Consider the following 11,354-nt stretch of genomic DNA (forward strand, 5'->3'; position numbering starts at 1 on the left):
CTTTAATGGTCGGCGTTTTCCAAAGGCCAGCAATCCGCTGCAGATTCGTTAGTTAATGACAGCCTCTTCTGCCAATCGCCCTTCAGAAGCCTGTTCCCGCCGCCCAATGCTGGTGCGCTGGGGGGTGGGTGCAGCAGTTGCGCGGTGACAGCGCACTCCGGCGCGCCCCATTGGCTGGATCAAACGCAAGCGAGCCGCTGATTGGCCGGTGCTGCTGGAGGGTTACAATTCAAACGCGGGCGGGCGGACCCCGGGCCCTGCAGTTGCAGTCGTGCTCTCCGAGTTCCTGTCTCCCTCCTCGCGCCGCCCGGATGGCCTCCCAGAACCGCGACCCAGCTGCCGCCAGCGTCGCCGCCGCCCGCAAAGGAGCCGAGCCCAGCGGGGGCGCCGCCCGTGGCCCCGTGGGCAAGAGGTAAAGAGTGTGAAGTGCCGGGCCGGGCACGGCCTGGGCCTCGGCGTCTGGAGCTCGGACTTCCGGGCCCCCACCTCCTCCTGGGGTGGATAGATGTTCGGGGACGGGAGGGCACGCAGGGAGCTCGGGTTGCCCTTAGAGGGCCCCCGGAAGGAGGACAAAAGGGGGAGGCACGCTGCCATGATCCTCCGCGGTGAGTCAAGATGAAAGTGTGCCTGGGACCGTCGGTGGTCCGGCGAGGTGGGGGCGAGTGGAGACGGAAGTGGGGAGAAACTGGGATCCGGCACCGGGAGAGAGACGTCAGAGAAGCCGAGGGGCTTAAGAACAAGGCAGAACCATCCTGCCTGAGCCTGGTAGCTCACCCAATTAGGAAGGGTGAGGACTCACTAGGACTCTCCGGTGGAAATGGGGGTGAGTGTGCCCCAGCTGAGTCTGGCCTCGGGGCAGGGGAAGCCTCCATGACAGCTCCTCCAGAGTCATTGGGGTGAGGGAAGAAGCGCCAGGGGGAGCCTGGGCCGTCCACACTCCCAGGTGACTCCCAACGCTTATGTTTCAGGCTACAGCAGGAGCTGATGACCCTCATGGTGAGTGCATCCTGCCCGGACGCCCAAGCCAACTGATCCACCCTCCACCTCCCAATCGCTTATCAGCACTGGGGACAAAATGATGACTCCACTTTCCTGTCTTCTGGGAAGAAGTTAATAGACCCCACCTGCACCTTTCTTTCCAGGAGTGTCTACTCCAGGTCCCACCCACCCCCACCATCACCATGAAGTTCTCTCTAAAATACAGTTCCCTGAAGCCATGCAAGGCCTTCCGTCTATGTTGCCTGGCCCTACTTTCCTGCCCTGAGATTTACCCACACCCAACTCTGCCCTTACTATTCCTAGGAAATACACCTGTCATACTTTCAAGTAATTTTCCCTAGATGACCTTGTCTACTTTAACCCTGAATATCCCACTTGTGTCCTTCAATGCTGATAATTGTATCCCTCCCTAGTCCGTGAGTCGTCTTTAGGCTTTGTATATAACCAGTACTAACTAGCATGTCGAACTGAATTCCCAGCATCCAACAAGATTGGGGGGTACAGAGCTGCCTTCTGTTGCTCTGCATAACTCTTCCCTCCTTAACACACCCAGTACTCCTCCCCAAAGGGCAGGTTCCACCCCAAGAATTGAATCACTTCCTCAAAAAAAGCCTATAGATTTGATCCAAATTTTGGATCAAGATTTGATGAGCTTAAGGGGGAGGATTTCACCCACTGACCCCCAAAAGTGTACTCTGCAGCCCAGCAGATGTTGTTTCTTCCCCAGATGTCCGGTGACAAAGGGATTTCTGCCTTCCCTGAATCAGACAACCTTTTCAAATGGGTGGGGACCATCCATGGAGCAGCCGGCACAGTAAGTGTAGGGTCGAGGTAGGTGAGTGTGAGTTTGCTGGGTCTGGGGAGAGGTTGGAGGTAAAAACCAAGTGCAGGTCAGCTTCAAGCCTGGCAGGACACTTCCTTGCTCTGTTCTTGTGCTCTCAGACTGTGGCCCTCATCTCCCTCTATACAGTAAGAGGTTGGGTTTAAAGCATCTTAGATACCTGCATGAGGCCAGACAGAAAGGAGTATGGAGCGTACCTGAGGACGTTGGCCGATGGAAAGGCACAGGTCTCAAGATGGCAGCTTCCCATTGCTGCACATCTGGTTTAAGATGAGTCAGAAGGAAAAAAAAAAAAAGATGAGTCAGAAGGGGTGCCTGGGTGGCTCAGTCGGTTAAGCGGCTGCCTTCGACCCTGATCCCAAGGTCCTGGGATGGAGCCCCGCATGAGGCTCTCTGCTCAGTGGAGAGCCTGCTTCTCCCTCTCCCTCTGCCTGCAGCTCTGCCTACTTACTTGTGCTCTCTCTATCTCTCTGTCAAATAAATAAAATTAAAAAAAAAAAAAAAGTCAAATCTAGGGGCACGTGGCTGGCTCCATCAGTGAATGTGCAACTTGATTTCAGGGTTGTATGTTCAAGTCCCATGTTGGCCATAGAGATTACTTAAAAATGAAATCTTTCTAAAAAACAGAAATTCAGGTGTATGCCTTAAATATCCTAATTTTGACGTGTCAGCAGCTAATGTTGTGCCTCACTAAAGCACAGGTAGTCCTCAGGATGCCAGTTTATACCACAGGGTCACTGAGGTCCCTGCCAGCTGGAGAGAAAGTACCAGAGCCGGTGTCTAACACTTTGTTTTTTGTCAAGTCCCAGACAAACTCAAAAGCCCTCAAACGGCCCTTACTGGGGCCTGGGTTGGTAGGTGAGGCTCAGGCTCACTCCCCAGCTCTGTTTCTCCAATGCCAGGTGTATGAAGACCTGCGGTATAAACTCTCCTTGGAGTTCCCCAGTGGCTACCCCTACAATGCGCCCACGGTGAAGTTCCTCACACCCTGCTACCACCCCAACGTGGACACCCAGGGGAACATCTGTCTGGACATCCTGAAGGACAAGTGGTCAGCCCTGTATGATGTCAGGACCATCCTGCTGTCCATCCAGAGCCTGCTAGGAGGTGACTTCTGAGACCAGCCCCTCCCTGAGCCTGGGAACCCGGCCAGCCTCTTCTCCTACTGACGATTCTCTCTTTCCGTCCACCCACAGAACCAAACATTGATAGTCCTTTGAACACGCATGCTGCCGAGCTCTGGAAAAACCCCACAGGTGGGTCCTTCATCCTTCTTGGGCACCGGGTGATCCCTCCCCAACCTTCAAAGACTCCCTCAAGCAGAAGGATGCTGGTGACTTGGGATTGTGTCCTGAGGACAGGGTCGGGGTGGGTGTCAGCCCAGATAACCCAGTTCTGCCTCTGCCTCGGTGTTTCTGATTTGCCTGTTTGCCGTCAAATCAGAAAACTAACTTTCTACATTAATGTAGGCTGAAGGGCTTTGAAGTAGAAAGCAAACTGTGTAAATGACTTGCTCACTAAGACTCCCAGTCACCTCCCCAGCGTCCCTGGGGTCGCTGAACCCATCCAGGAGAGCTGACAGGCAACCAACAGAAGGAGAATTCCCCCCCCCGCCGCCAGCTCCCCAGACTTGTCCCACCTTTGTATCCTTGCCTGCCCCCTTGCCCACCGTAACCCTTGTCCTCACCACTCCCTGACACCTGCCTGTTCTCTTCCAGCCTTTAAGAAGTATCTGCAAGAAACCTACTCAAAGCAGGTCTCCGGCCAAGATCCCTGACTGTCCAGCCTCTCTCCTTGTGTTGTCTTTTTATTTTCTCCTTAGACAGTCTGTCTTTTTCTTCATTTCTATCTAGGACTGTGTATCTTAAGCTGTGGTGTCATTTTTATGTTGTTTCTGTTTTAAATTAAGTCTCTGGTTGAGCCCTTGTGATGAATATATTAAATAAATACATTGGATTTTTTTTTTAACAAGTTGCCTTGTCGTTACCCCAGGGATGGGAGCGCTCAGGGTCGGTGGAGTAGGATCCTGGCTCTCGCCCTGCTCCTCTCCCCAAGGCCTGGAGGCAACTGACAGGCTGAGCGGCTGGGCAAGGGGGTGATGAAGATTCCTTCCCTTGTGACCTTAGCTATTTTATGACTGTATCTGTCTCCTCTTCTAGAAGACGGTATTACAAAATGCCTTTCCATCTAGTTGTGATGTGTACTGGGAACAGCAGTGAATATTGGAGCTGTCCCAGCTGAGTTAGGAGGAGACTGAACCAGACCTTGAAGCGAAAGAGCTATAGCTGTAGAAGGAGTATATGTGCACAGCAGGGGCTTGGGAGGTAAGGACCAGCCACTGTGCTCTGACAGGGTGTTCTGGTCCTAAAACAGAGAAGAAAAGCACTCAGGTCACCCTACAGCAGGCCCAGGATCTGGAAGACCACCAGGGAACACCTCTTCCTGCCAGAGAGCCCAGGACAGCTTGACTCACCCCTTAGCCCAGCCCCCCCATCGATGGATGGCCCCACACTCCCAGGGAGTACATTCACCTCATCACCGGTGAGTCCTCCCAGCTGCTGTCCCCACTGGCCCAGGCCCCTGGCCCCGAGGCCCTCTTGACCCTGGCCTGCCACAGACCTCAGACCTGAGAGGAAACTCCTGTGCCAACCAGTTGGGGTCCCTGCAGGGCTAGGCAGGGGGAAAAGCAGGCTAGGGTGATGGCCCTGGTCCAGGTCCCACAAGATGTCCAGGATGGACCAATAACAACAGCCAGGTGCCCTCCAACACTGCCTGGGTCTCGGTCTCACCCAACCTACCCAGCTCTGCCAGCAGCTGGTTGTGCAGGCCCAGGGGGAGGGGGAGGAGACAGTAGTGGAGGGCATCCTCCTGCTCCTGCCAGCCCAGGCTTCTTTTCTGCCCCCATGAGCAGCGGGGGAGGCAGGCAGGTGAGAAGTGGTGTAAAATCCAGATGTGGATGTCCTCGGCCCGGGTCCTCTTACATGGAGCTGTTAGCTCTCCCCTATGGGTTTGGAGCAGGGCTGCCCAATCCAAGGTCCAGATAAATCTGCCAGGGGGCTACCTCAGATGCAAACTTAGATTGAGTCAGTCTGGCTGGGGCCTGAGGTCCTGCATTTCTCTCGAAGTTAAAGGTGTAGAGTGGTGTAGAGCGGTGTTCTCAAGGTGTGACCCTCCCACCTTTCACCTGGGACTTGGTAGAAATGCAGAGTCTTGGTCCCAACAAGCTCTCCAGGATCCTGATGCCCTCCCAACGTTGAAAAGCCCCAGCTAAAGGATGTCTAAGAACAGGGCCTGCCTTAGGACACCTCTCCATGTAGTCCTTGATCAAAGCGTTTGCCCCCTGCCCCCAGGATGGCCACATGGCCTGTCTCGTGTCAGCCCCAGGGGCTGACTGTAGTTCAGAACTAATCAGAGTGTTCCCTGGGATTAATTCCTGGGAGAAAGTGAAATTATTTTACTAATAGGGTGCTAAAAAGAGGAGGGAGTCCGGGCAGTTGGTGCAGTCAACTGCAGATGGAAGAAAGCCAAGCAGAGACAAGTAGCTAGGAGACACGGAGGTGACATTGAGATTGGCCTCCGGCTGGGATGCCTTAGCACCCCAGTTGCAAGAGCCAGTAAAGCCCTTTAAAGTCTGTTTGCTTTAGGTTTTAGCACTTGCAACAAAATGAAGCCCAGTACAGGAAGTATTCGAAGGTATCATTGTTCCCATACATGCCCTACAATTACTGAGTATCTACAAAGTAAAAGCCCAAAGCAGGGGGAAGGACTAGGTCCTGTCCTCAGAGGCTAAGCTTGGGCAACGAGGGCGGGCAGACAGGCACGTGAGTGGGGTAGAGTAAGTGCCCTACAGAGGGGTGGTGAAGAGCTCTGACCCAGCAGTCCTCACACCACCCCCATGTTACTTGCACACACTTAGACTTGACCTCTCTGTAAAATGCAAATATTAGTAGCTACTTCAGAGGCTAGATGGGCCTTGGAATAGTGCCTGCCTTGTCAGGTAATAAACATCGGCTGTTAGACTCACATGTGTAAACGTCGGCTGTTAGACTCACATGTTACAAAAGCTCAGAGGTGGGGTACCTAATGCAGACCAGGGAGGTCAAGGAGGGCTGTCTGGAGAAGGAGATGGGGGTATGAAGTTCAGGGGTATGGAATACTGGCAAAGTAGCATGGTAGTCAGGTCCCATAGGGCTTGTAAGGCCTTCCAATTAAAGGCCTGTAATTAAAATGCATGGGCTTTACCTTGAGGCAGCTAATGAAACCTTGAGTAGGCAGGGATGTGATCAGATTTGGTTCCAGAAAGCTGCTTCTGGCTGCCACCTGGGGACTGAGTGGCAGGGAGATTAACTGCTGTTCTCAGCAACCTGGCAAACTGTGGCGGCAGCCCAAGTCACAACACCGAGTAGGCTCAGAGAGGAGGGAGAAAAGGGTAAGGGGATAGGAAGAAAGGAGCAGGGCAGAGTCAATTACAGGGGGCGAGGAGGCTCCAGAACTCCTGATTTGGACCCATCCCTCGGGGTGCCATCCCTGAGGTAAGTGAGTGCTGGGAGAACAGGATGGAAGGTGAGCGTGATTTCTCCGTGTAGGGCAGGACCAGTGCCAAGGACTCAGGACAGGCAGGCAGAACTGTCAACAGGTAGATGGGGCCACAGTTAAGAGCCTTGCTCTTGTTTCCACCAAATGTCGGCATGCGTGGCTACGTCGCCTCACTCTGCCTTCATGTCCTCTGCTGTAAAATGGGGAGAACAGCATCCGACTGCCTCAAGGGTTGTGTGGACGAATGAGACCTGCCTAAAAGGCGTGGGGCCCAGCACACAGGAAGCAGTCCTAGTGATGACTGACCCCTGCGGGAGAAACACACTGGGGAACATGAATGGGTCAAAAAGGGGAGCCGAGAACACAAAGGACTTGCAGAGGGAGGACTGTGGCGATGAGTAACAGGGCAGGCCAATGTTTCGAGGTGATAGTAGTGATATTAATAATAGCATTAAGATGGGCGCCTGGGTGGCTCAGTGGGTTAACCCTCTGCCTCCAGCTCAGGTCATGATCTCAGGGTCCTGGGATCGAGTCCCGCATCGGGCTCTCTGCTTGGCAGGGAGCCTGCTTTCTCCTCTCTCTCTGCCTGCCTATCTGCCTACTTGTGATCTCTCTCTGTCAAATAAATAAATAAAATCTTTAAAAATAATAATAATAATAATAGCATTAAGCACTTAGCATGTGCCACGCTCTGTTCTAAGCACTCTACACTGCACACACTAACTTGTTCTCACAACCCTGCAAGGTCCTCAAACCTATTTTACAGAATAGGAAATTGAACCACAGAGTGGTTTGTCACTAGCAATGAGAATTCAAACTCTAAAAGCACAGTCACCACTGCACTGCATTAGCTTGGACCTGAAGCCTGCTCTAACTGAGTTGTGTGCAAAGAGCTCTGGAAGCCAGACAGAGCCCACTCAGCCAGTGGGAGCAGGGATCAAGGGAGAAGAGGGTATCTGAGCTGGGTCTTGGTGTCTTTGAGATGGTATCTGAGCTGAGTTGAAAAACTTGCCAGGCTTGTTAGAGGAGGAAGGGCACCCCAAGGAAGAAGAGCATGAGCAAAAACCCAAAGGCTTGAAAGTGCACCCTCACTGTCCAGAGCAGGAGCCACAAATTGCCCGGTGTGGCTGAAACCGGAGCGCTGAAGGAGAGGAAAGGAATTTGGACTTGATTCTAGAAGCAAAGGGGAGCCTTGAAGGTCTTTCGACAGGGGACCAGTGAGGTCAGATTTCTTTTAGCTAGATCATGTTAATGTTGAGCTCATTGGTGGGAGCTAGAGGCAGGAATCCCGTGTGGAGATGATGACGTCAGAAACGCCTTCCCGGCTGTGTGCCCCCACCCTCCTGTGCCATCTGCAGTATGGAGCACCTAGAAACACTCAGAAGAGACGAAGTAGAAGTCACGCAGGAATGCATGCCGCCTAGAACGGATGGATGCAGTGCTCAACTTTCCCATTCCCTGCGCGCAAGAACCAAAGGCTGCAGAAAGGAAGGACGGTGGGGAAGGAAAGGGGCCTCACCCCGGGCTCCTCCGAGTTCCAGCCTCCTGCCATGCCCTCACCCTACCCGCCACCCCAGCACCCTCACCCGACAGTTCCAAGCCCCCGCCCCGGGCCTCCCTCTTCCAGCGTCCGGCGCGTCGCGGCCGGGTAGGCCGAGCTGTCCACGTCCAGTTCCAGCCGCGGGGAAGCTACCCAGCTTGTCCGCGCAGCCCTGGGCTCCTGCGTCTCGGGGCGCCTCGCAGCTTGGCTTCCCCCTCTTCCGAGCCTCCGGTGGCGCCCCAGTCGGGCGGGCCCTGACACCTCCCCCGATGCCCCCACCCCCCACCCCGCTCCTCCTCTCACTCAGGCTACGTGCTTTGCAGTGTCTGCTTTTATTCCCTCAGGACGCGGAGCCAGGAGCGGCCGCGCCTTCCTCCCGGGGCGGGGCGGAGAGCGGGACCGGCGGAGGGCGGGAGGTGACAGCGCCCTCGCCAGAGGGACTCGCGGTCTGGGCGGAGGCGAGGGCGACTTTTACTGCACGCCTTCCATCATCTTCAGGAACTCTGCGGGGAAGGAGAGGAGAAGCATAAATCGCCCGAAACCGCCGAGAGCTCCCCACCCCGCCCACGAAGCCGCGGACAGCCCCGTGCGTGGGGGCCACGCGCCCGGGCGTTCCGCCTGGCTCCGGCCCCCGCCGCGCCCCCGCGGGCCTCACCGTCGAAGTCAATGCGGCCGTCGTTGTTCTTGTCTCCGTCTTTCATGAGGGATTCGATCTCCTCGTCTGTCACGTGCTCCCCAGAGGCCCTGAAAATCTCAGCCAGCTCCTCCGCATCGATGTAGCCGTCCGCGTTCCTGGGGGGGGCGAAGGGACAGGGTGGGACTCAGGGCAGGCAGGGGCGAGTCGCCCTGGCCCCGGCGACGCCCGCTCCCTCCCGGCCCCGCGGAGAAGTGAAGCGTGGTGCAGCCGGGCCCCCAGCGCACCTGTCAAATATGCGGAAACACTCGGCCAGCTCCTCCTCGCTCTTCCCCTTCGCATCCTCTTTCATCTGGCGCACCATCATGACCAAGAACTCCTCGAAGTCGATGGTGCCGCTGCCTGGGGGGAGCAGGTGGCGGGTGAGCCTCACCCCTGCATCCCCACCTCTCCCGCCACCGTCGCAGCCCCGCCTCGGAGAACCACCTGCTCACCGTCCTCGTCCACCTCCTCGATGATGGCGTCCAGCTCCTCTTTGGTGGGTGTCTGGCCCAGCATCCTCATCACCGTGCCCAACTCCTTGACGCTGATGTCCCCGCCACCATCAGCGTCAAACATGTCGAAGGCAGCCTTGAACTCTGAAAGAGGCAGAGGACTGAGGTGGGGCCGGCTGGACTGTCAGCCTCACACCTTCCGTCCCCTGCCGGACACCAAACCTTGCCCAGCACACCTCCATGCCGCAGCCAGCCCACCCACCCGCACCCCTGCACTCACCAGCGATCATCTCCTCGCTGAGGTAGGACCGGGCCTCCGCCTGCTGGTCCGTCTGCAGAAAACAGAGTGAGAGAGTGGAAGGGGCGGCCCCAGAGCTCATTCTTGCCTTAACCCCATTCTCTTCAACCCCCTTCTGTCACTGTGCTTTGGTCTTCCAGAAAAATGATTCCAAACCAGCACCACATTTTGCATGCTCCCACAGCTACCTGACCCCAGTTTTGAAGAACTAGGGAGGAAACCCAGATTATGCCCAAGGTCTTCAACCTTGCTAATCAGATGTCAAGTCAGGAATTCCCCCCCACTAACCTCGGGCAAGTCATTTATTCTACCCTCTCTCTTCTCAGCAGCTTTTCAGGGATGAGGTGACATCTGGGATGTGAAAAGGTTTTGGACAGTGCCAACACAATTCCAGTGTCCTCTCCCAGTTTTCCCTAGCTCTCAGCAGGGCCTGGCTCTGTAATAGGGGCTCAATACATGTTTGTTCTCAAATAAATAATAATGCAAGGCAAAGTCATTGAGCACTGGTTAGGTGTCAGGCCAGAGACTGGGCCCTGGGACCAAGAAGACTCAGACGCATCATCCCTCCCCTCCAAGAACTTGTGGAGATGGAGATTTTAATTTTCTTTCTTATCATTGAGCCATTGGAGTAAATACTACTGGTGCTGGGGAGAATGTGATGGGGGCCTTGTGGAGGTGAAAATAAGATTTGGGGGGAGGGTTCTGGCCACATCCAACCCAAGCCATCCAGCTATGGGGCTTTGAACTGAGGCTGGTTGGGGGGAAGGGCTGAGGTGGCCAGGGCGTTCTGCCGGCTGGCTACTGCCCTCTTCCTTGCCCTCACCTCCTCCCTCCTCCTTGCCCACACAAGAGGATGGGCTATTTTTAGCCTGGCATGGGCAACAGCAGCTGTCCTCCAGGGTCTAGTTACCCCTTGAAGTGAAGTGGGGAGGGGGACCTCAGGGGAATTGATAGCCCCAGATTAGGAACCCTCTCTGGGAGACGGAGGTCTCTCTAACCTTGGTCTATCATCTTCTGCCCCTTCTCCGCACCCTCGGAGCTCTTGGGATCCTGCACCTTAGCTGGCTTAAGACCCTGCAGTACCCCCCCTTCTTCCAGAGGAGTCTTCAGGAGAGTTTGGCAAGGCTTCTAGCCCACCCCTGCTGCTGGCTTGCTGGGTGACTCACTCTGGCCCTCAGGGTACCCCCCCCCATCATGAGGGAGACAAGCAAGTAACCCCTCATGGCTCCATGACCAATACAGCCGGAGCCTCAGGTCTGCAGGGAGTCAGCAATCACCGGAACACCCCAATCCCCCCCACCCCTGGGGAAGTCCAAGGCCTTCTTCCCAGACTTCCTCCTAGACATCTGGGCTCCAGGAGCCTTCATGTTCCATCTTCAAATGTCCAATTACTAAACTACAGAACACCCAGATCTGGCCTGGAAGAGGTCCAGAAGTGTTTCAGCAAGCAAAGGGATGAAGTCCCTTCTTGTCCTTACCATGGTTGCTAGTCCCAGGGCCTCCTCCTCTGCTGCAGGTCACCTCCTCAGCACTCCACCACCCGAAGATGCCCTGGCCTGCTCCAGCCCCTCGGATTTGTAGGGGCACCCTCTCCTCCCACCTCCCTGCTCCCCAGGACTAGTTGTCCTGGCCAATCAGATCCTGGGGTCAGCGAGCGCCTCCTCCCCCCACTGCATCCCAGAGTCCTAGCCCATTACCTAATTTAGCCAAGGGCCCTTGCAGAGAAATTTAAGCCTCTGAGCAGGTGGCAGGCCTTGATGTCCTAGATTCTTGGGAGGAGAACCCGCCCTGCTCCACTGCCTTAGGGAGCCCCTGCTCAAGAAACACGGTGGCTCCAAGATGGGTAAAGGACAAGCAGAATGGAGAAAATTGAAGCAGCACAGCAGACAGGGAAGAGGACAAGCCTGTGAAGTCTGAAACCCAAGATCCCGGTCCTGTCGCTGCTACCTGTGCACTCTTAGGCAGGCGACCTGCCACTCTGAGCTTCAGTTTCCTTCTCTGGGAGGTGGAGA

General features: G+C 55.5%; 2 protein-coding genes across 2 annotated transcripts; one reads left to right on the forward strand and one right to left on the reverse strand.

The window, feature by feature from the left end:
• The first annotated feature begins 236 nt into the window (after window positions 1-236).
• On the forward strand, window positions 237-3,808 carry UBE2C (ubiquitin conjugating enzyme E2 C). The gene is made up of 6 exons (XM_047745186.1): window positions 237-412; window positions 969-996; window positions 1,727-1,813; window positions 2,743-2,947; window positions 3,037-3,096; window positions 3,559-3,808. The coding sequence occupies exons 1-6, from the start codon at window positions 312-314 to the stop codon at window positions 3,615-3,617; spliced, it is 540 nt and encodes a 179-aa protein (XP_047601142.1). The 5' UTR covers window positions 237-311; the 3' UTR covers window positions 3,618-3,808.
• A 4,421-nt stretch (window positions 3,809-8,229) lies between these two features.
• Window positions 8,230-10,963, reverse strand: TNNC2 (troponin C2, fast skeletal type). Its single transcript, XM_047745184.1, has 6 exons — window positions 10,821-10,963; window positions 9,325-9,376; window positions 9,045-9,188; window positions 8,838-8,952; window positions 8,572-8,708; window positions 8,230-8,419 (listed from the first exon to the last, which is right to left on the reverse strand). The coding sequence occupies exons 1-6, from the start codon at window positions 10,821-10,823 to the stop codon at window positions 8,388-8,390; spliced, it is 483 nt and encodes a 160-aa protein (XP_047601140.1). The 5' UTR covers window positions 10,824-10,963; the 3' UTR covers window positions 8,230-8,387.
• Between the last annotated feature and the right edge of the window lie 391 nt (window positions 10,964-11,354).

Source organism: Lutra lutra, chromosome 9, assembly GCF_902655055.1.
Source record: "Lutra lutra chromosome 9, mLutLut1.2, whole genome shotgun sequence".
NCBI lineage: Eukaryota > Metazoa > Chordata > Mammalia > Carnivora > Mustelidae > Lutra > Lutra lutra.

What these genes read in the sequence shown, in the direction of transcription:
- UBE2C (XM_047745186.1), top strand. Translation starts at nt 312, where the DNA reads ATGGCCTCCCAGAACCGCGACCCAGCTGCCGCCAGCGTCGCCGCCGCC. An exon ending in CATCCAGAGCCTGCTAGGAG is followed by an intron (nt 2,948 to 3,036) that starts GTGACTTCTGAG and finishes GTCCACCCACAG; the next exon opens with AACCAAACATTGATAGTCCT. An exon ending in GCTCTGGAAAAACCCCACAG is followed by an intron (nt 3,097 to 3,558) that starts GTGGGTCCTTCA and finishes GTTCTCTTCCAG; the next exon opens with CCTTTAAGAAGTATCTGCAA.
- TNNC2 (XM_047745184.1), bottom strand. An exon ending in CAGCGAGGAGATGATCGCTG is followed by an intron (nt 9,189 to 9,324) that starts GTGAGTGCAGGG and finishes TGCCTCTTTCAG; the next exon opens with AGTTCAAGGCTGCCTTCGAC. An exon ending in CGAGGAGGTGGACGAGGACG is followed by an intron (nt 8,953 to 9,044) that starts GTGAGCAGGTGG and finishes TGCTCCCCCCAG; the next exon opens with GCAGCGGCACCATCGACTTC.